Source organism: Manacus candei, unplaced genomic scaffold (genome assembly GCF_025592945.1).
Source record: "Manacus candei isolate 608988 ecotype Guabito, Panama unplaced genomic scaffold, ASM2559294v1 h1tg000002l, whole genome shotgun sequence".
Classification (NCBI taxonomy): Eukaryota; Metazoa; Chordata; class Aves; order Passeriformes; family Pipridae; genus Manacus; species Manacus candei.
The window spans coordinates 1,228,715-1,251,413 of record NW_026138050.1 but is presented as its reverse complement, the minus strand read 5'-3'; the positions used below and the strand labels follow the sequence as shown (position 1 = coordinate 1,251,413).

General features: G+C 53.2%; 1 protein-coding gene across 3 annotated transcripts in view; it reads right to left on the bottom strand.

Moving 5' to 3' along the window:
* PKD1 (polycystin 1, transient receptor potential channel interacting) overlaps positions 1-22,699 on the bottom strand; it is an 84,086-nt gene that overhangs the window by 35,175 nt on the left and 26,212 nt on the right. For 2 of the 3 annotated variants that reach the window (XM_051777445.1, XM_051777453.1), the window contains exons 2-12: positions 14,646-14,717; positions 14,012-14,083; positions 12,505-12,674; positions 9,803-10,468; positions 9,356-9,539; positions 5,642-5,856; positions 4,549-4,661; positions 4,341-4,467; positions 3,155-3,435; positions 1,736-2,485; positions 606-737 (exon numbers count right to left, since the gene is read on the bottom strand). In XM_051777445.1, coding sequence (XP_051633405.1) covers positions 606-737; positions 1,736-2,485; positions 3,155-3,435; positions 4,341-4,467; positions 4,549-4,661; positions 5,642-5,856; positions 9,356-9,539; positions 9,803-10,468; positions 12,505-12,674; positions 14,012-14,083; positions 14,646-14,717 — 2,782 coding nt within the window. The remainder of the gene's footprint in view (positions 1-605; positions 738-1,735; positions 2,486-3,154; positions 3,436-4,340; positions 4,468-4,548; positions 4,662-5,641; positions 5,857-9,355; positions 9,540-9,802; positions 10,469-12,504; positions 12,675-14,011; positions 14,084-14,645; positions 14,718-22,699) is intronic. The other variant, XM_051777456.1, reaches the window with a different exon arrangement.

Genomic DNA, 22,699 nt, shown 5'->3' with positions numbered 1-22,699 from the left:
CTCAGGAAGCCAAGTCACCCTGCAAGAGGATCAAGCACCTTGGATGAGAGCAGACTCCACCTGGCAGTACAGGGCACGACACAGAGAGATGTTCTGGCCAGAGATAAACTCCTGTTCCACAATACACACCTCCCTTGGCCCAGACTCTCTGCTCCATCCTTCTGGGGCCATGACAAAACCCAGTTCCAGTCTGCATCAGGAGGAAGAGAATAGGACAGAGAACAGAAGAGCTTGTGGGAGGTCTGTCCTGCCTACAGAAGTCTTATGTTTGCATCTTGCCTCTGCCTGGTTCTGAATCCGTATCTCCTGCCTCATTCCTGCTGGGGAGGAGGAAGCACAGACACTCTGTGAGCAGAAAGGAGAACAAGGAGAAAAGAGGAGAAAGCAAAGATGAGGAATAAAGTGAAGTAATGGAAGAACAGAAGAAACTATTTGCATTTGCAAGAGCAGCTCAATGAGAAATAGCAGATGAGTTTGTTGGGAGCACAGTGAAAACCTCAGCTCAATTTTGCCTTCTCCTCTCCCTGCTGCTCTTCCCGCTGAGTTTGTGGGATGAGATGGAAACCCAGGGTTGAAATGGTATCATGGGAAAGGCCTTGGCTTACCGAAAGCTTGTACACGGCTGGGCTTTGGTAGATAACGTTGAAGACAACATTGTAAAAAGTGAAAGATGGCTTATCATCTACTGTCCATCGGAAAGTCACATCTGACCCAGCCTCCATCACAGGGATGTAGCTCTGAAAGGCACGAGAACATTTCATACTAGTGCAAGAGAAAAGCATGCCCAGCACTTCCCAGGAGATCTCCAGCTGAACTGGAGAGGGAGCAGGGTCAGACTGGGAGGCACCTCACACCTGCAGACAGTGCCCTCAGAACATGACACAGAGCTGACACATCGTCTGGGGCTCTGCTGCTGATGGAGAAATGCAGACCCTGACCAGCAGAGCAGGGAGCACACCCCACACTCCCTGCTCCCACAGCCCAGCACTCTGCTCTTGGGATCAGGTCTAAAAAACCTTCTGACATCTGCAAATAAACAACTCGGCTTTAGCTACACCTGTAAGCTGAGCCTCTGACCCTCGCCCATGGACGGTGCCTGACCCAAAGGCTGAAGGGCTTGACCTGCCCTGTCCTCACTCCAATAGTGCCTCCTGAGCAGACTGTGGCAGCCAGGAAGGGTGAGACCAAGAGGTGGAGGTGCAGGATCTGCTGGAAGCAGCCAGAGCTTGAACAGAGCATTTGGGGCAGTTGCTGAACAGGTTCCCAGGGCTGCAGCTCTGGGGACAGGGGCTTGGAAAACAAAAAGACTGGAAACGCCAGAGGAACCCCAAGACTTGGACGGATGAAGCTTTTTTACAGCTTCAGTCAGCTGATGTAAGGATTTAGCAGAGCAAATCTGAACGTCTTGACAAGTCAAAAGAAGGCAAATACTGGCCTCTCATAACGCCTCTGGTTTCTGTGGAAGTGGAAAGCCAGTATCCCCCTCGCAGGAGGTACTGCCTTACCTCTGAGGGGATTCAAGGGAACGTACAGCCAAGCTGCCTTCCTGCTGGAGAGCACCAGTGCTTGTGCCACATGCCTGTGTCTGCAGCAGCGCGGGCAGCACGGCCTGGGAGCTTAGCAGCAAGCAGTGCTCCCCCCAGCCCAGCCTCCCCAGAGCCAAACACACACCTACGGGCTAAAGGGGAAGGCTAAAAACCCAGCTGGTAAATTAAGGGCGGCAGCCACCACTCACCACCCGTGTGTTCAGCAGGACCCTGCTCTCGGGGTCGGGGGTGGCCCTCAGCCCGCGGATCGGCTCCTCCACCTTCACGGTGACCGTGATGTTCTGGGAGCTCACGGCGTTCTCTGCCACCAGCACGTGGGTGCTGAGCCCCTCCCTGAGGCCGCTCAGCTGCACCACAGCGAACCAGGTGTCGTTGTTGTCCCTGGCACACTGCGCCGTGAGCGGTGCCACGGCCGCCGGGCAGGCCCCCGTGAAGGGCACGCTGTGGTTGTCCCCCAGCCAGGTGGCCGTGGCGTTCACCCCCGAGGACAGTTTGAGCACCAGGGTGGTGTGGTTGGTGGGCAGGTAGACCCTGCTGCCCTGGGGAGGGGGGTGGATGACACGCAGGCCCGACACCCGTGAGGCCACCCGGAAGCTGCAGGACAGGTTGGCGCTGAAGACCCCGCTGTCCACGCTGGCTCTGACCGTGTAGAGACCGGGCTGGTCCAGCCCTGCGTTGTGGGGGCTGAGCACCGGGACCAGCTGCTCCTCGGCATAGCGGACACGCAGCGAGCACACGGTGCTGTTCACCCAGGGGGGGCCCACGGAGCCCTCGGACGGGCCCGGCGCCCACTCGGAGGAGTTCACACGGAGCACGTTGGTTCTGGATGGGGATGTGGCACTGGGCTGGCACTGCAGGAAGGAGCCCGAGCCTGCATTGTGCTGGATGCTGAAGACATCCCCAGCCCTGACAAAGATATTTTCTTTTCTGAGTGAGACCTGCAAAGAGTGGAGACATTTTTGGATTAATGCGTCACGTTAGGAGCACTCAGCACCAGGCTCTTGCCTGGGCATGATGCTGGATGTCCTGCCAAGGGGAAACCAATAGAAAAGCTGCAGATCCAAACCCAGCACAAGGAGACCTTTCTCCACCCTGTTCTCCTTGGCCACTCTGAATAAAATGTGCCAACACTGAAATCAGCTTTATGCTCCATCTCCACTGTGTTAATGCCATGGAAACAGCCCAGGGAATTTGCACGGCCTTTTCATAGAATCATGGAACCACAGAAAGGTTTGGCTTGGAAGGGACCTGAAAGCTCATCTCATTCCACCCACTGTCATGGGCAGGGACACCTCCCACTACCCCAGGTTGCTCCAAGTCCCATCCAACCTGGCCTTGGACACTTCCAGGGATGGGGCAGCCACAGCTTCTCTGGGCAACCTGTGCCAGGGCCTCCCCACCCTCTTTTGACCCCTCTGACCAACTGTGCTTGGCAACAGGGAGCCCCTGGCTCAGAGCCATGTCATGGCATGTGTGACACTGGGCACATCCTTTCATTTCAGTGGACTTCAGTGTCTCCATCTGCCACAACTCAAATTTACCCAAAGCCCTCAGGAGAAAACTGCCCCACCTACCCACTGGTTACAACAGCTAGTGTAAACACTGACCTGATACTGGGAAGAGGGGCCAGCTGGTACTGTAAAGAGAAATTCCTGGTGGAGTTCATAGCTGGGCTGGCTGTCGTTGGGCTGCAGGGCCCCGGGGGCAGGGCTGCTGGCAAAGGAACTGTTGTTGGCACACTCGGTCGCGTTGCAGCAGTTGTTGTGGGACGAGCACAGATCAGTCAAATGACACCACTGGAAACCAGGAGGACATTCCAGCAGCGTCCAGTTCCCGTCATCCTGAGCAGGATGGAATGGTTCCGTAGCATTGCTTCCCTCCTGATAGTCTGGAAGAAGTGAAAAAGAAAGCAGAGATCACCATTCTCACAAGTAACATTCCTGCTGCACTTCTTTCCTCCAAATCCACCATTTTTTCCACTCAGATGATGGCTCCACTCTTAGTAAAAGCTGAAGCTGCAACACATGCTGGTGCTACTGAAGTGCCTTGTTTCACTGGAAAAATTCACAAAGATCATTAAAACCAAAGCTGTCTCTTTTCCAGTGAGAACACACCAATTTGCACTCTAAAAGAGATCTGTGCTTGAGCAAAAGCAAGTCCAAGAGAAAGCAGAGCTGGCTCTGACTTTGAAAACACATTAAGCAACTTTTCTGAAGTTAATGTTTCCATGTCAAAGTATCAGCTTGTCAGTGTCAAAAAAGATCCTTTTGTAACCAGCCAACCCTACGGCTACAACAAACATTCTGCTGCAGAATTAATTGTTGCCAAAACTGTGACTGTTGAGCTGTTGTACAAGGAATAAAAGGCTTTTTAGATTATCTCATCCATCAGGAAGAAATGGGCTCAGGAAAATGTTCTTCCTTGTTAACCCGTGGGGCCAGATGGACCAGAACACATTCCCATTTGACATGTGTCTTCCCAAAGCAAAAAAGTACAGCTCAGAAGATTAATTAACTTCTACACACGCTCCTTTCACTCACATTCTCTTCATGCATGGAGAGAGGTTTCTCCCTCTATTATTTTTTCCAGGATAACCACTTCTCCAAGGCAGTCTCAGGCTGTCCAACCCTCCCTGCAGATCCTGCATTTTGACCTCCTCAAAAACCAGAATCAAATCTCTGAGCCTTTAAGGTCAAAGCTTTGAAGCCAGAGGGGCCACAAGGCCACGCAGTTTGACATGGCCCTGATGCCATCCCCTCCCACAACCCCACAAGCACTGAGGAGATGTCTCACCTTCTCCATCCATTGGCCTGTGCACCTGGAACCTCACTTGGACGGGCTGATGCAGATCCTGTGTCACAAACTCCAGGGCAGTCAGATACCCCTCGTGCCTGAATGCCAACTCAGGGAACTCCATCACCTGCCAAACACACACAGTTCTCACCTGCCTGTGTCTCCCTGGGCTCCCCGGGCACAGGTAGGGTGAGCAAACCCTTCTCACCTGCTCAGCCTGCCATGGCTCTGACAGCACAGCTCCAGCCAGGTTCCTCACGGCCTCGGGTGTGTCAAACACAGCGTCGCCCTCAAAGAAGTTTTCGGCATTTAGGAGAACTCCTGTTTACAAAGGAGATATTTGAACAAAGCCCATGAGACCCAGCGAGGACTGGGGCATTCCCTCCACCCTGCAAAGCTGCAGCAGGGCTTGGACCTGACCCCTTGTCACTCCAGCTGTGCTGGAGAAGCAGCTCTGTAACTCTGTACCTCCTTTCTTCTTCTTACACGTGTTTTGATTTCTTTCTCATCCTGCACAAGTCACGTTCACAGCAATTTTGACTTCTAGGAACTTTGCAAACACTTCTCCCTTCCAACAACTAATTATTTGCTTCGAATTTTAGAGCACAAGGTGCACCCCTCATATTCCCTGTGCCCCTGGACTTCCTGGGAAATGTGTGCAGGACCAGCTGGTTTCCACCAGCAGCAAACACCTCTGATCAAGCTCTGGGGACTGATGCTGCGCCTCTGACCAGGGCCAGTGGCCTCTTCCTAGCGACGGCTCTTCCTTCTGGCCTAAATCTTCTCCCATATTTCATGACCCTTCTAACACTGTTTATTTCTCCCTACACTGCTTTGGGATATTTGGGAAGCTGCAAAAACACAGAGCTGCACAGCACACACCACCTCACACCTTTTAAGTCATCAGGCCCCAACGTCTCACAAAGTACACGATGCCACAGAAGGACACCAAGTCACCAAGGCATCACCACTGGCCTCCTGCCAGCAGCAGAGGTTGCTCAAATAACAGGGAAAAGCTATTTCCAGAGTTCTGCCTCAAAGCTTCACTCCTCTCCCTCCTTCTGCTGATGGGAAAGACTGGAGTAGGCCAAATTCTTCCCTTTGGGCTAAAGTTGGGTTTCTGGAAGCTATCAGCCAAGCCTCTGCTGGGAATATTGTTACAAGTCCTACTTGTTCTGTGGTGATGCTCTAGATGACCCTCTCTCTCCATGAAACCCTATTTTTCCTTGCCACGTGTCCCTGAGAGCAGGATGTGCCAGTGACCTGCCTGCCCCCAGTGCCGGGGGGGAGGCAGAGCCCACCTCTGGGTTTGTACTCGCAGACGTAGCTGTGCTTGGCCATGCACAGGTCGGTGTTGCACTGGCCCGTCGGGCCCATCCGGACGCAATGGTCAGCGTTGGAGGGATGGGGTTCTCCTGGCAGCCAGTTCTGACAGCTCTCCAGATTAAATCCTTCCCCTCTTTGCTGCGCTCCAGAGCTTGCAAAATCATTGAATCCAATCCAGACATCGAGGCTCCTTCAAAAAAAAAATATGAAGGGGGAGGGGGGATTTCAGGAAATCATGAGTATTAGAAAGAGCTGGGAGAGCTGCCATCTCTGGTTCTCTCTAAAAATAATAACAGCTTCATGGGGGTGTCACAGGCTGCATTTAATGGAGCCTTTTAGTTCCTAAAGGGTTTCAGTAACTTTCCGTTCTGCCACCAGAACGTGGCTCCTCAGTAACAGCCCCTCCACAGCACACCACTGCTCTCCAACAGCCCACCTCTGTCCCACCAGCCTGCTGAGGGTGGGGAGGCCCTGGCACAGGTTGCCCAGAGAAGCTGGAAGTGTCCAAGGCCAGGTTAGACAGGGTTTGGAGTAACTTGGTCTAGTGGAAGGTGTCCCTGCCTGTGGCACGGGGTGGGACTGGATGAGCTTTAAGGTTCTTCCAACCCAAATCATTCTGTGATTTTATGATTCTATGATTCTGTACTGAGCAGGTTGACTTGAACCTCACTCCCCTCGGAACAGAGCACTCTGTTACCATGACCTGCCCACACTGCAGCTTAAATGACCCTCACAGACTCTTCTGAGCCTGTTTTGAGTCCTGACCTAAGAGGAATGTTATGGTCAAACAGAACTGTCTGAGAAAGCTGAATCCTCCAGAAAACTTGTGCTTCATCTGTGCAGACCTGGGGGATTTGCCAATTCTCCACTGCAAGTGCAATGGGCACCAGGGCAGGATCAAAGCTCAGTGGTGCCAGGTCTGGCAGCTCCTGTTCTCTTGGATGCAGCTCCTGGAGCCAACCGGCTCCTCAGCCACCAGGGAGCAGCCAGGGTGGATAAGCAGAGGCAAAGCACTGCAGGCAGCTGAACCCCACATACACACAAAACTGCCAGGCTTGTTTTAGGAATATGAAATGTCCCTTCCCCATTTGGAAACTGGCTGAATCCCAGCAGATTCAGTGCTGAGCGGTCTTTCATAGCCACAGACAGCCTGGACAACTGTTTCTAATCGTACCCAGCAGAAAGTGAGGCACTTGTTCCATATTAACTTCTCCATATTAACATCCTGCACCCTTCCAACCCCTCAGCTTCTTCTTCATACTCCCTCCTGCAGTTGCAATCAATCCTGCCATGACCTTGCCTGCCCCAGTGTGCTCCTGGGGTGGTACCACGGCTCTGCAAAGCAGGCTGGGGAGATAAGAGGTGTCTCTCCACCCCCAGGCCCACGCCAGATGAAATGATTCATGAGGTCATGCTGAAAAACGATGACAAAAATAACTGTTCTGTGAATCAGTAGTTTTCACTGCAAATATGATTTAAAAGTAAATAAGGGCTGTGTTCTGCTCCCAAACCACTGGCAGGGAATTAGGGAGAGCAGGGTAGGAAACTGCTTGCGTGCTGCCATCAGGAAAACTCAGTGGAGATTTTCCTTTTCTAATTCCAGCTATGACCTAACTGCAAAAAGAAAAAAAAAAAAAGGAAAGAAAAAAGGGAGAAACTAAAAGAGAAGCTGCTGGCTGGCTTCCATCCTGCCCCACTGCCTGGCCCGTTCCCTTGCAGGGAGGAACAGGAGGACTCTGAACACACTTTTTTGAAGTAGGATGTGAGAATCCCTCTGCCTCTGAGGAAGGACCGAGCTACCCTGCTGGGGCAGAAGGAGCAGAACAAGCCTGGAGAGGCTTGGAATGGGAGAGGGGTTCCCTGTGCTACCCAGAGGGGAAATTGGGTTCCCCCAGAAGGTTCCACCCTCTGCTTCTGGAGGCAGAGGGAGACTAACTCAGCACATGCTGCTCCTGGGGAGGCCATCCCACATCAGGAGAGAAGGAGAGGACAGTGGTGCTGCCGCTCTGATGGAAAACAGCTTCCTGCTTCTACCTTTTTCCCATCAGAAGCTATGGAAGCTGCATGTTCCAAAAACCTGCAGCTCGGCCGCTTTGCCTTTTATCATCAGGGAAACTGCATTCTGGAACTGCCTCCTGCATGTTTATCTGAATGGATTAATAAAATAAACACAGGCAATAAAGGGGGCTGGGAGAGACCAGCGTGGGGCAGCAGCTGGGGAACAGCCTGGGCGGCTCAGAGCCCTCGTGGTTTCCGTGCACCGTCAGCCCTGCACGCAACGCCTGACACACCAGAGCACCCAGTGACCAGCTCCTAACCCCGGGACAGGGACAGCCTCCTCTGCCCCTGAGTAGGGAACACATGTTTGCAATCTCAGGATAAAGCCCCGTGTGAAGGGAACAGGGCTCGGACACAAGGTTGGGAAGAAGGGGCTGTCAGCCCTCGAGCAGGACCATTCAAAGCCTACGTCACACGCAGCTGTTCCCTTCCTTGTGCTGTCTGGGATGTGTTTTTGAAGAGCCCATCTCCGACATCTGCAGCTGGGAGTGCTGACAAGGGCTGTCAGGCCCTGAGAGTTCTCCTGGTTGTCCTCCCTCCCCCCCAAAAGGGCTGGCTGGGGAAAGGGCACTCAGAGGGGCGGATTTAATCAAAGGCTGACACTTGCAGTGCTCTCTGTTTATAAAGCCCAGTCCTGAGGTGGAACAGATGCTGCTGGAGCCTGAAACTCAGAGAGGAGTCAACAGGATGAGAAACAAAAGGAAAAAAGGGTCTGGGCTTCAGGCTGCAGCTGTGCCTGGAAAGGTGCAGGATCCTGTCTGGGAGGCAGGACTGCAGCACTGCCCTGGGCTTTGCTACAGCAGCTCTCGATGCCATGGTGTCAACATGGGACAATCCAGTTGCAGTTCTGCTGAGGGAGGGAGCTGGTCACAATCACCCTCATGTCACCCTCGTGTCACCCTCGCCCTCCTGTCATCCTCACCCTCGTGTCAGCCTCAGGACACAAGCACCTGGACCTCTCCACCGTCCAGCCTGAGCCTGTAGATTTTGCTGCACTCACAGAATCATGGAATCACAGAAGAGTTTGGTTTGGGAGGGACCTTCAAGACCATCGAGTTCCACCCCCTGCAATGGGCAAGGACACCTTCCACTAGCCCAGGTTGCTCCAACCTGGCCTTGGACACTTGCAGGGATGGGGCAGCCACAGCTTCTCTGGGCAACCTGTGCCAGGGCCTCCCCATCCTCATAGGGAAGAATTTCTTCCAAATATCCAATCCAAACCTACTCTCTTTCAGTGTACAGCCACTCCCAAGTGGAAGGTGTGCTCAGCCCAGCCCTGTGTACTCCTGGCCCTGCACCTCTTTGCACCATTTCAGAGGCACCCACAGGCACAAACACAGGGTACAAGTGCCCACCAATCCTCAATTCCCTATTGTGACTTTCAATCGTTCTGTCCCCATTCCTCTTCTTCCCTCCACAGCCTTTAAGGAAAGTAGCCAAGGCCAGCAAGGGTTCAAGCTCTGCTCTGCTCAAAGGGCTCCTCCTCTTTGTTCAGCAGCCTCACTCTCACCATCTTCCCACACTCAGTCGGGACCACGGTAGGACCCTCCCTCCGGACCCCTGTGCAGATGTGACCCCTGGAACGCCAAACCTGTCCCTAGGTGATCCTGACCCCTACCCTCCTCACTCACCTGATGACACGAGCAACCAAGAAGCTCTGGATCTCGGGGCTGCTGACAAAAGCCAGCTCTCCATTGTCGTGCTCCTGGCAGTGCCGCTGGGCCTCCAGCCACTCCGCCTTCTCCACCACCAGCTGGTAGCAGTGGTTATTGCCCGGGAACACCAAGCCATCGGGGGGGCACATGGGGTGAACTGCTGCATAAAGAACACAAACGTGGTGTCCTTTCTCTGGGCCACATGTCCCAAGCCAATCTGGAAAGAGAGGCTCCAGGAACGTCCTGGCCCTGAAGCCAATAAAGCCCGTCCGCTGCTGAAGTGCAGAACACTGCCTGCCCAGCCAGGGGAGCCCCAAAGGAGTCATCCCCTCCCATCCCTCACTGGGGAGGGAGGCAAAGGAAAGGCCTGGGATGCAGTGCCACCCCTCCCTTGCCCAGCACCCCCCAGCCAGCCCTGCTTACCCCTGCCCAGTTCTCCAGCCTGTGTGATCCCGTACAGCACCACGAGGCCGGTGCCGCCTCTGTTGCGGATCTGGATGTCCAGACTCTCATTCGTCTTGACCAAGGAAGGACACTGTAGCTCCAGCTGTTGGGGTGAAGCCACCACCTCAACTTCTGCCTGCTCGTACAAGACCTTGGTGCCCACCAGGATGGTGGCAGTGACATTGTACCGCCCGGGTAAGGCATACGTGTGCACAGCTGCATTTCCAGTGGTGTTGAGAACCTCTGTCTGGTCCCCAAATTCCCACAGTAAAGTGCTGACAGCGATGGGAATACTGACATTGAAGAGCACAGCCTGGTGTAGGCTGTACCGGGGCTGGAGTCCTGTGAAAGACACAGGCAGCTGTGCCTGGAAGGGCGAGGGGACGAGTGATGGGCCACCACAGCCCTGCCCGGACAAATGCTCAGTGCAAAATGGCAAACAGCCAGAGGAAGAGTTTGTTTCATGGGCAGTTCCACACAGACACTGCCCCAGGGAGCTGAAACCTCCGTACTCCTGGTCTTGGGCATAGCACAGGGCACTGCAGGTCTCCTCGCTGAGGTTCCCGGCGTGGACAGACGTGAAGAGGACGACAAGTTCAGCCCCTTCCGTGTGGTTGCTTGTCAGACACGTGATGTACTGAGCTCCTGTGGGACAGAACAGAAGATCCTCTTGCAAACTGACACTGTGAAGCCATGGTTTGCTGAGACCCTCCTAGAGACACCACCCCACGCTCCCGGGCATGGAATTCTCCTGTGCAGCTCCTACTCCGAGCATTTCCTTTCTGAGACTTGCCTGGGAAGTCTTTAATCCCTCAGCAACAGTTTCCAAACTCTTTATGCTAATTAATGATGACAGAAATAACAAGCCAGTCACACAGATTTATGGAGCAGCTACACTCAGTAAATAAAACGAGGCTTTGGAGAGCCTGACAGTCCCATGGGACACGGAGCCGCTGTGTCTGACACTCAGAGGAGCCCCAAGGACGAGCCACCAAGTGAGACCATGACAAAAGGTTGTCCCTTGGTGGTATCCAGGTCTGGTGCAGCCTGTTTCACCAAGTGCTGCCTGGGACAGCCAGCAACAAGTCCATAATCAAACACCCTTGGGCAGTGGCACATCGGAGACTTTGGGGAGACACTGATGGATTCTCCACCAGGACCATGGTGGAACTGGGCAGACCCTGCAGCCACCTCCCTCCCTGGGGAGAGCCAAGAGCTTCCCACCTACCCGCAGGCAAAACGTGGTGCTAGAGATGAGGGCAATGGCAGGCACAGCCTGCACCCAGAGCTGTGGAAGGATAAACATTGGGAGGATGCACGGAAACAACACGTGCCCCAACACACACGTGCACACACAGCACAGAGAGCAATGGCAGCCACGACAGCCCCATTCCCTGAGGGACAGCCCATTCCCTTGAGTTTAATTCCCCCTCTCTGGCTTGCACGGGGTGGGACATTTCCCTGCCACAAACACCCAGGCAGGGCCTCTCCCTCGGCCTCTGCCCACGCAGCTCGGCCACGTTGGCTCCGCTCTTCCTGCTGGTTGCTACAACATCTCCCCCAAACATCTCAACAGCTCCGTGTGATCTTCCCAGATCGAATCCATCCAACTGTCCAGCTTCCTCCACAGCCTCCCTGTGAATGCTGAGCCACTTCTCCTAAGAGCAGTCCCACGAGGAGGACCACGGCATGGGAACTACTCTGTTTTTACCACCAGCCTGGTCATTCTTCACTCCCTGCCGGTCAGTAACAACTGTCAGTAGCTGGCAGGCTGTCCCAGCCTACTCCCATTACACTGAATTACCCAGAAGACAGCCTCACATTATTGTTTCCACCCTGTCTTAAAGTAGTTCAAGAGGGAATAACTAATTATCAAGGGCAGTAACAGTGCCAGTGTTTTTCCCTTTGATAATTCCTGCAAGATGCTGCAAGCTGGAGTGGCTTTGCTGGGGAAAGAGGAGAAACTACAATCCAGATTTTGCTCCTGAGGAGGCCTGTGCTTTACCAGGCAGCTCAACTGGCTCCCACCAGTTCCTGATCCCTCAGCCTCATCCCTGTATTCTCCTGTCACACAGCTCCAGGTCCCTCAGCCCTGCATCCTCCTGTCATGAATTAAAGGAGGTGCCTGATCCCTGCTGTGGGGAGCACTCTCTTTCCCTCTCCCTCACTCAGGGATAGCTGAGCATCCAGGCACCATTAGTTTTCCTTGGGCTCCCCCTTTCCACCTCCAGTTAATCACTGCCTGTTGTTTCTGCTGGCCAAGCTGTCAGAAGAATGCCCCAGGAGCAGGTGACGAGCTGTGGACCGGGGCAGTGCTCATTCAACACTCCTGTTACCTGCAAAGACCCAGCACGTGCCCAGGTCCCATCAGCTCCCATGACATTTCACTGCTTAAAGTCACACTGTTGAAACCTTGAGAGAATGAAAGCCTGAGGCTGGAGGTCACTGAGCCAGTGTGCTGTGGTGGCTGCCTGATGCCTGGTGTGTAATCAGAGTTAATCCCAGCCCTGATGTGACCGACTGGATCCCTGAGGCACCAGGGTACAGCCTGTGTGCCCAGTATTTGCTTAATTACATTACAACTGGTGACTTGAGGTCAAAAGAAGCCAATGTGAGCCCAGCTGCCCCGGGGCCCATCACTGCCCCTGGTTTAACCATCTCCACCCCCAGGGTTTCCTTACCACAGGTGGCATTGGGGAACGGGATGTCGAAGAGGGACAGGTTTGCCACCTCGGGGGGGTGGGCACATCTCGTGTCTGACGCCTCAAGAACTCTCACTTTTCTGTCTTCCACCCAGCGGGGCAACCAGGACAGTTTGCAGTCACAAACAAATGGATTCCAACTTAAGTTTCTGTCAGAGGGAGATCAGAAATAGTTGGGGATTAGTGTGACATGTGCTAAGCGTTAATTACAGCAGTGTGCCGAGCCCTCCCTGTTCCCATCTGTGCCACTCCACTGAAAGGCTTTGGAATAACTGGGAGGGGAGTTAATGAATAGGGAATCAAGCAATAATTAACGTGATTTTTCTAGAGGCTAGAATTAGGCAAGTACTCCAAGTACTTTTTTAACTCTACAAATAATTGTCGCAATTAGAAGCAAATGACAGACACAATCTTATATCTAAAATAATCTGACATCCAACAGCCCCTGGATGTGAGGGAGCCTCTCCTGCTCTGGGAGACTATTTACAGCTCCATTAAAAAATAGCTAAGAGAATAAAATTGATCTGTCAAAAAAAGAAATGCAAAGTCAATGATAATCTTTCCATGTGGCAGTTTAATGAAAAGATGGAAACTTTAATTGCAGCTAAGCTTGATCCAAATTACAGCCTTTGGCACTCAGCTGCGAGCAGGACGGAGCTGGAAGCTGTGTGTGGAGCTGACGCCATCAGGGCTGAGCTGAACCACGACTCTGGGGCTGAAAGCACCACTTTGCCATCAGCCCAGCAGAGACAGGCTCCCTGGGACCCAGCCCAGGGCCTTTGTGTCTTTTAGAGCCACCTGAGAGCAAAAATGCAGAGCTGAGAATGCCTTTCGTGTCCCCTCCTCGGGGAGAAGGTGGGTCTGAGCTTTTCTCTTGCTTGCCAAGAGGGTTTGCAAGGGGTTAATCCTTTGGCTCCTTCAGACACAGAACTGCCACTACTGCTGTGACTTCATGGATCTGTCTGGAAATGTGTGGCTTCCCCTTGCCTCCCTCCACAGAACAACAAAAGCTTTCATTACTTGAATTAAAAAACAGAACCTAAAATAATCGACTGACTGAGGGACACCACCTTCAAGTACCTTGGACACCTCAGGCAGGACCTACCATGTTGCAGAATCATCAGATCCCCGGTCCCAAGGCGTGACCACACAGACAGGACAGTAAGTGTGACCCAGAGCATGGTCAGAGACAAGAACCTCAGCAGAGCTGCTGTGGGAGAGAAGCAGGGAAGACAAAAGGCAGTGGCAGAGGTTGGAGTTATCCAGGAGACAGAAGCAAATCTAGGAAGAGGTCAGGCTTGAAGGACAACAACAGGACCCAGGAGCAGGACACAGACTAAGAGACTGGAGACACCCCAAAAGGCAGCAGCTTGGTTGGGTACATGCCCAAGATCTCCCTGAGAGATCCCACCCCACCAGGAAGGCAAGAGCTGTTCCAAGAAAAGACCTAAATAAAAGAACTGGGAAACAAAGCGAATGAACTTACATTTCACTTAAATTAAATAAATTATCAAATATTCCATCTTCTAATGTAGAAATCTGGTTGTGGCTTATATCTCTGTAAAAGAGGGAAAAGGAAACTTCATCAAGTCTGTAGTCACCTCCTGGTCACTGCAGCTTTGTCACCATTTCCTGGGAGGGTGGGGAGGCCCTGGTGGAGTTTTCCCAGAGAAGCTGTAGCTGTTCCATCCCTGGGAGTGTCCAAGGCCAGGTCGGACGGGGCTTGGAGCAACCTGGGCTAGGGGAAGGTGTCCCTGCCCATGGCAGGGGGTGGCACTGGATGGGCTTTAAGGTCCCTCCCAGCCCAACCCATTCTGGGATTCTGTGATTTTCCATGCTCTAACACACATCTTGTGACAATTCTCATTCTCTGGCCTCGATCTCCTCTCCATCCAGCAGCACAGAGGGTCAAAATCCTGCCCAACCCTCAATGCCAGTTAGCAAATCACTGCACTGAGCAGCTGAAGGCCTTGAGGAAGGAGCTGTGGACACCACTATCTGGGGCTCAGCAGAGGAGGCCAAACACCAACAAAGTAACCTGTGACAAACAGCAGCACATGGGCAGGGCCCAGCTCAGCCCTGCAGAGGGGCTGCAGGACTGGGGGGCAAGGGGTACTCACAGCTTTGCCAGCGAAGTCAGGCTTCTGAATAGCTGAACATCTAAACCACTGATCTTGTTGTTGGAAAGATCCCTAGGGAAAGAAAACACCATTTTCAGCCTTTGTTCAACCCTGTTTTGTCACATCCCCATCACCAGACCTTAGAAGAGCCTCTCTCCGAACTCCAGCCAGGCTCCCAACTGGAAGTTTGGTGTGTTGAAGCGGAGCACTTTTCCCAGCCAAAGAAAACACCTTTCCCAACCATAAAGCATTTGCTCCTCATGTAATGTGCAGACAGAGATCAGGACTCTCATTGTGTGCCCCACCTGGAGCAATGACAGCCACGATAAACGTGGCACTAAACGTGATGCATCCTTTTAAAAAGCAGTCAGGTCAAATATATGTTCAAAGAAGTCATTAAGAAATAATTTAGACTGAAGTAGTAATTAAGTTTAAGAAAAATTTAAGAGGAACTTCCAAGAGCACGTCTCGTGCCAAAGCCCTGATCAAGTAATTACACAATTGATGCGTCAATTCTACGTTTTAAACATCTTTTTGTCTCTTTAGAAAAGCTTAAAATGGAAGAAGAAGCAACAAAGAATATTTTCCATTTGATATCAGGGCAGATTGTCCTTCTGAAAGGAACACGGCTTAAAAAAACCTCCGCTCGCTCCCAGTAGCTCCAGCTCATCCAAACCAAACCAGCCTGTCCAGCCCAGCTCTCTCCTCACCCCCCTGTCCTCTTTCCCAATTTTAAATGTCACTCAGAGAGGTGAAAGTTTCGCTGATCAGTCTCCACTTGTTCCCAATAAACTTCACATTTTGGCTTCAGACAAACCTCCTTTGGCCTAAACTTTCTTTTAGCAGCATCAAAACACTTACTCTGAGCCCATGTGATGGTCCTTATCCTTCCTGGATCTCCAGCAGAGCTCCAGGGAGCAGACAGGGCTGGACACACCATGTCCTGCTCCCTCCTTTCTCACCTTTTACCCTACAAGCACCTCTCCTCACTTTCCCTGGCTGTCTCACTGCTTATTTTTATCCCTTAATCAATTAATCCTTGGTTTGATCTGACATTTAAACTTCACTTATCCAAATGAAAATAATTCTGCCAAACTGGCAGGAAAACTGTGTATGATTCCAGGAAACTCTGGGGGTAAGTAATGGGGATGGATGTCTCTCTAAAAGGTTTATTTTCCCTGATTTTGCTGTCTGGGAGCTCTTTGCCAAGCTGAGAGTGGATTCAGAAGAGTTCACCAGCAACACCAATACAGAAGTCCAAGAAATGTGCAAATTAAAAGCTCAACAAATCCACTGAAAAAAGAATGTTAGCAAAAATATCTGATCACACCAGTGATCTTTGTCTCGGGGCAGCAGTGGAAGAGCACAGAGCACCCTTGGCTGAAGTGACACAGCCCACTGGGGGGCACATTCTGCACAGGGGACACCAAAGTCACCCCCAAACCCATTTCCAGCTCCCATTTGGAAGACAAGCACCCAAGACAGCTCAGACTGGAATCCCAGCTGCTGCCAGCCCGGACAGACCCCTCCTCAGGGGGCTTTGGCTCCACTTCTCCTTGAGCATTCCCTGTACCTCGTACCCCTCTGGCCCTGCACCTTCCTGCAGTACTTGCCCCGTCCTGGAAAGGACCAGACCACCAACCAGTTACCTGACAGGGAGAGCAGCACAAACATTCCCCTGCTCCTCTGAAAGACCTGGAAATCACCCATTTAGTTTTAGGCAGCACCTCAAGTCCACGACTGAAGGAAATGGTGTTCCAGTTCAGATGCCTTCCTGTTCCTCGCCCAGACAAGCAAAACCTCCAAAACAAACCATTCAGCTGCTACAAAAACAGGGCTCTGCCATTTCCAAGAGCCTCTCCCAAGTGCTGCTTGGCTGCAGGGAGGGGGGAACACAGGGCAGGGGAAGCTCTCACCTCAAAGATGGCACAATGGGCACCAAACCCTTGGGGCACCCAGTGCCAAGCCCTCCCTGCATCTCTCCCATCCTGCTGCTTCCCAGCTGGGAAGGGAAGGATTCCAGCAGGGCAGATCTGCTCTTCTCCATCCCTCTGCCATGATGCCAGGTGGGAGGGGTTGGTCCAGCGCTGTCCCCAGCCCTTTACAAACATCCTTTGTTGTTATTTCCATTCCATCTCAGAGGAAACTAAAACTTCAGATAAGGGGAAGCCAAGACCCAAATCCTTGACTCCCAGGGGTCAGTCAGCTTCACTAAATAATGTTAAAGTTATCTGAAATGCAAGGACAGTGGAGCTGGGGAAGGGGCTGGAGCAGCAGGAGCAGCTGAGGGAGCTTGGGGGGCTCAGCCTGGAGAAAAGGAGGCTCAGGGGGGACCTTCTGGCTCAGCAGCTCTCTGACAGGAGGGGAGAGCCAGGGGGATTTGGGCTCTGCTCCCAGGGAACAAGGGACAGAAAGAGAGGGAACGGCCTCAGGTTGTGCCAGGGGAGGTTGAGGTTGGATATTGGGAAAATTCCTTCACAGAAAGGACTGTCCAGCCCTGGCACAGCTGCCCAGGGTAGGAGTGGAGTCCCCAACCCTGGAGGGGTTTAAAAGCTGTGCAGATCTGGCACCTGGGGACATAGGTTACTGGTGGCCTTGGCGTGCTGAGGGAATGGTTGGACCCAATTTTTGAGGCCTCCCCAACCCCGTTGGTGCTGAGCCTGCAAGGGAAGCAGAGCTCCTGCTGACAGGACAGGGAGAGCTGAGGAATGGTGGTGGGTCCAGTGCCTGCCACCTCCAGTCACCAGTCAGGGAGCTGGGCTCCCAGCTGCCTGCCTGCCCTCTCCCACTGCTCCCTCTCCTGCTTGTGTGGAAAATCACATCATGCCTTCCTGGCATGGGAAAGGCGGCTGTGAACCAAGCTGGGCTGCAGCAAAGAAATAAACCAGGAAATACCGAGCAATAAAAGCCAAGGCAAAGGCTGTGGGACAGAGCTGAGCCTGGCGGTGCCACAAACTGCCACGACTGTATTTTCCCAGCCCACTGCCAGGCTGGAGGAAATTGGGAGCAGGTTCAAAGCAGAGCTGAAGCCAGCAGCAAACAAGGCTCTCCATTGACATGCTCTGCACATGCAGCCTGACGCCCTCCCCAGGAGGAGAAAGAAAAATGTAGTTTCCTGTGCCCCGGGGGGATTTTGAGAATAGGCTGTGCTGCCTGAAAAAGGGCAGCTACAAGTCACAATTTCTTGGTCCTGCCTCAGTTTCCACACCCATAAACTGGAGTCGTGCAGTGCCAGAGGAGGTTGGAAGGCTTCTCATGTTCTGTGAGATACGGGGCACCAAAACCCACCACCAGCTATGGCACAGGACAAGAGCTGTGTTACAGAGCTCCCCTTGCAGCTCCCCAAACACCCCAGCAAACACAGCCACGTTTCACTGACCAGCCTAGCAAAGGGAGGGTTTAAAATCCTTCTGGCAAAGGAGTTGGTTGTGCAAGGAAGGTGAAACTTTGGTTACGGGAACATTTAGTAATGAGGGCATCAACCTGAGCCTTGGGAGCCTTCAGCTCCATCCCAGTCGTGCTACCAAGTCCCTGTGTGATGCTGGGTGCATCCCTGAACCTCTCCAGAGCTGTGGATAACCACAGTCCACCTCCCTGGAGAGGATGGATCTGTGAGGACACCACCAGCCCGACCTCCTGCTGATGGGCTCGGGGAACTTGTGGGGTACAGAGCACCAAGCACCAGCTCCTCACACAGGAGCACCGAGGATGGAAGTGAGCAAGAGGGCTCAGTGCCTCGCTCTGTCCCTCCAGGGTGCTCAGACAGGCCCTGCAGAGCCCAGCTCAGGGTTATTTCTGCAGCACTGTGGTGGGCAGGCTTTTTTTGGTGCACTGCTGTTTGCTTCTTAATTCCACGGAACATATAATGTTCGGCAGGGGAGGGCCGGCCCCGCTGCCAAGCCTGATGTCATGCTCTCATTATGTCATTTGTGGGCCCGCTCTGCCCCCATCTCACAAACAGGGAGGGGAGGGGAGGGGGTAGCACTGGTCTGTGCCTTCCCCAGCCCTTTTGGTGCAGGGAGCCCAGCCAGAACAGTAATGGGAAAAGCATCCGGAGATGGAGGGGAGAGTGCAGAGAGGAGCCTCCGTGCAGGCTGGGGCGGGAGGAAAGAAGCTCCAGGTCTGTAAGCCATGATCAAAGCTAAGATTTTTGTGGGGCAGTGAAGCTCCAGAGGCACCAGGGAAAGACAGCTCCCAACGACACCCAGCAAAGCCCAGCAGTGCTCCCAGCACTGCTCCCATTTCTCACCCCACCATCCAGGTTGTGGCTGCCCCAGCCCTGCAAGTGTCCAAGGACAGGTTGGACGGGGCTTGGAGCAACCTGAGACAGTGGAAAGTGTCCCTGCCCATGGCAGGGGGGTTGTACCAGATGGTCTTTAAGGTCCCTTCCAACCCAAACTACTCCAGGATTCTATGCAAAGCCAGGCTGCACTGTCCACACCCTGCAAGCAGAGAGGACGAGTGACAGAGGGACAGGCGAGATGGCTGGTGAGACACAAGGAAGCCCCACTGCTTCCAGAGCCTTCCATCAGCTCACAGAGCCATAAATGCCCAGGAGATCCCCTGCACAGCCCAAATGCTGCCTGCCATGTTGCCATGGCAAACACTTCCCTGTCTCCAGGAAGAAAAGGCAGCGTGGTGCTGATCCTGCCTGACGTACAGAACAGACTTTCCAGAAAAGAGTAGGAAAAACTCTATGTGCTTTTGCATGCTGGAGCCAGGAAAAATTAGAGGTTTTTGCTGATCTGATTCCTTTTTTCTTCGTCTTTTGGCTTGCACCTCTCCCAGAAAGCACAGCAGAAGTCACAGTGCTTGTGTGCAGAGGTGGGGATAGAGATTATTTCTACAGTGGCTACAGAAATCTGAAAAAACCTGGATTTTTCTGTCTGCTGGGCACGGGAAGCAATGCTGTGGTCTCAGTAGGCACAGGGACACCCTGGCTGGCAGGAACAGCCCCACAGCTCTCCTGCACCCTGAGCCCTCTGCCCTTCAGCACAGACAGGAGGGCAACAGCACATGGAGATCATCACCAGCTACTGGTTTCAATCATGCTGAAGCAGGGATTTTCCAAGGCAAAAGAAGACCAGCTCCACCACACTCCACCTCCAAGAGCTGTAGCCCAGCACCAGGAGGGGCCTTTCTCTGGTGGCAGGCGGCTGTGAGCACCCTCATCTCCCCGAGGCTGACACAGCACGATGACAATTTATTAGCTCATTTTGAATTTATGAGTTTCAAATGCTGACCCAAGTCCTGGCTCTCTCTGAGGAATTTTTCCCAAAAGACATTTTCACAAATATTAATCTAAAACCAAAATGTTTTTCTTCCCACAGCAAAATCCTAACTGTTGATAGGAAAACGCAAGGCACGGAGAGGAGCATCTCTGCAACATTCTGTACACTCTGTGCCCTCCTGAAGAGCCACAAAGCTCTCTCAATACGCCCTTGCAGGGCAGCTGTGCTGGGGGTGGGTTGGGTTTGACACCAAGCAGACCCAGATGCCCCTCCTAGCTTCTGCAGGACCATGAGCAGGTCACTTCATCACTGCAGACTCCCTGAGCAGTGGGATGAAGCCACACTCCTTCCTCACCTCCCTGCCTTGCCTTGTCCTGCTCAAGCCTCTCCCCGAGCACCAGAACAACACAACCCTTGGATCTGTAGGAGTAAATCCTACTTGTCTTGCTGGGTTGGGGCCACAGGCTCTTCACAGCTCAGGAAAAGGGGCTGGGAGAGCCTGTGCTTCGAGAAGCAGGGAAAGACTGAGCCCTGCATGAGTCTGAGCTGAGAGCTCGGGGCACCCCAGGTGACACAGCAGTCCCCTCCAGGTGCTGCTGGCCCACACTGCCCCTGCTCCTGTGCCTTATCCCTGGAGCAAACGGAGGAGGTGAGGCTGCTTGCACCTGCAGGATGCACAGCCCAAGCATTCCTGCCACAAGCAGGGGATCCCCACCATGGGCAGAGCATCCCAACCACGGCCAGGACATCCCAACCATGGCCAAGGCACCCCTGCCACAGCCAGGGCACCTCCATAATGGTCAGAGAATCCCAACCACAGCCAGGACATCCCAACCACGGCCAAGGCATCCCTGCCACAGCCAGGGCACTCCCCACCATGGCCAGGGCACTCCTTCCATGGCCAGGGTACTCCTGCCACAGCCAGAACACCCTCACCACGGCCAGGGCATCCCAGCCATGGGCACACATCCCCACCCCAGTCAGGATAAGCCCTCCCTCCAGGTGGGAGCTGTCTGCAGTGCAGCTGTGACTCCAGGAGCAGCTCCTCAGATCCCCACAGCCAGCAGCTCTCTGCAGACTTTCCCAAATATGGTTACAAAGCCGGGCAGGGTGAAGCCACTGGAGCAGAGGGGCCGTGTTACCTCACAGAGCGACATCCCGCGCTGGCAGGGCCGGCCCAATGGCACCAGGAGCCCCATCCCTCTCCCCAGCCAGGGGGGCTCGGGGGGCTCCCAGGACCTGCAGCACAGCTCCTCTTATGGGTTATTCTTAGACTGAACTGACTTCATCTCCTCATTCCCAACACCCAAGCAATGGAGCCAAGGGCAAGGGGGGCACTGGGGTGTCACCAGGAGCCTCCTGTGCCTGTGGAGGTCAGGAGAGCGCTCCGGTGGGACAAGGAGCTGGATACAGGGATGGCCACTGCTATGACAGAGGTTCTTCATGCCACGTCCCACCTTCTGAGCCACCCAAGCGACCAGGAGCCAGCAAGAGGTGACCTCGTGTGGCACAAACCGAGGATGAGACGGGCATCACCCGGCCCTGTGACACCGTGCCAGAGGATGGGAACGGGGAAAACCTTCGGCTTGGGAAAGCAGCAACCCAAATACTTAAGTCAAGCTGATGTCCATAATTAGTGCCGCACGTAAACGAGCTGTCTGCAGCTCCAGCCAGGGAAATGTCAGCCCTGCAAACACACATTTGTTTCATGGAAAATCGGCAAAGCAACCAAAGATGTGATAAATTCAAGTATCTTCCCAGTACACGTGGCAGGGCTCGAGCAGACTCTGTTAGGCGCCTGCAGCCCAAATCCAACCACTTCCCACGCAAGCCCCCACTTCTTCCCTCAAAACACACCTGCCCCCAGGTCCTGTGGCACTGCATGCCAACACACAGCTCTTCCAATGCCCAGCTCTGCTCTCCTGAAAACCCAGCATGTTTCCAAGTCAGCACATTGGAAGCCCAGGAATATTTGATTTTACCACAAAAAGTGAGCCCTCTGGAAGCTGTAATTTAGGGATTACACGGCTGAGCTACTTAGTGCCTAATCTTCCTTACAGAAGTGAAGAGTTTTCAATAAATGTTTAGGTATTGCTGATACTAATTCACCACCAGGACAGGGGATGGAGTACATAATTTTTTTTTTATTACTCAATTTGTATTTATTTTAATGTGAGGCCTTTCCTTGGACAACTGTCCTTTGGGGTTGTTACCCCTCTGTGAGCAATAATAAAAATCCAATGCTATTTTGTCCCAGCACCATAAATCCTGCAGTACACAAGAAACAAGAGTCCCAGACAAGGTTCACAGGATGCAGGAGGCTCGGGATGCTGCTGGACCAATAGCACTGATATGTCTCTGACACTGGAGCTGGAGCCAAGGGACACAGAGAACTCCAGAGGGGCTTCTCCAAAGCACACATTGAACATTGCAAACACTGATAAAGTACAAAAAAATATTTACACGGTCTGTTCCCGGGAAACCCTCTGGGGTATCTGTGTTTTGTATCCCAAAAGGAACAAGGGAACAACTTGGGCATCATCGATACAGCACAAGAGCCACGAACCAGGGACTGTCTGATCCCTCCAGAATACCCTGAGGAGACCTGTAAAAAACCTCACACCACTTCTGAGCTGAATTCAGAGAGCAAACGAGCTAAGAGAGAGTGAGATTGAAAAGGCAGTATCAGATCAAAAGTGATTTCTTCAAACGGCTGGGAACTAATACTCTCATTTCTCCCACAGGGAGAACAGGCAGTCGGTCCCACCGGCACCGCAACGAACGGCAAACAAAGCCATGGGCAGCAAAGCCCAGCCCTCACAG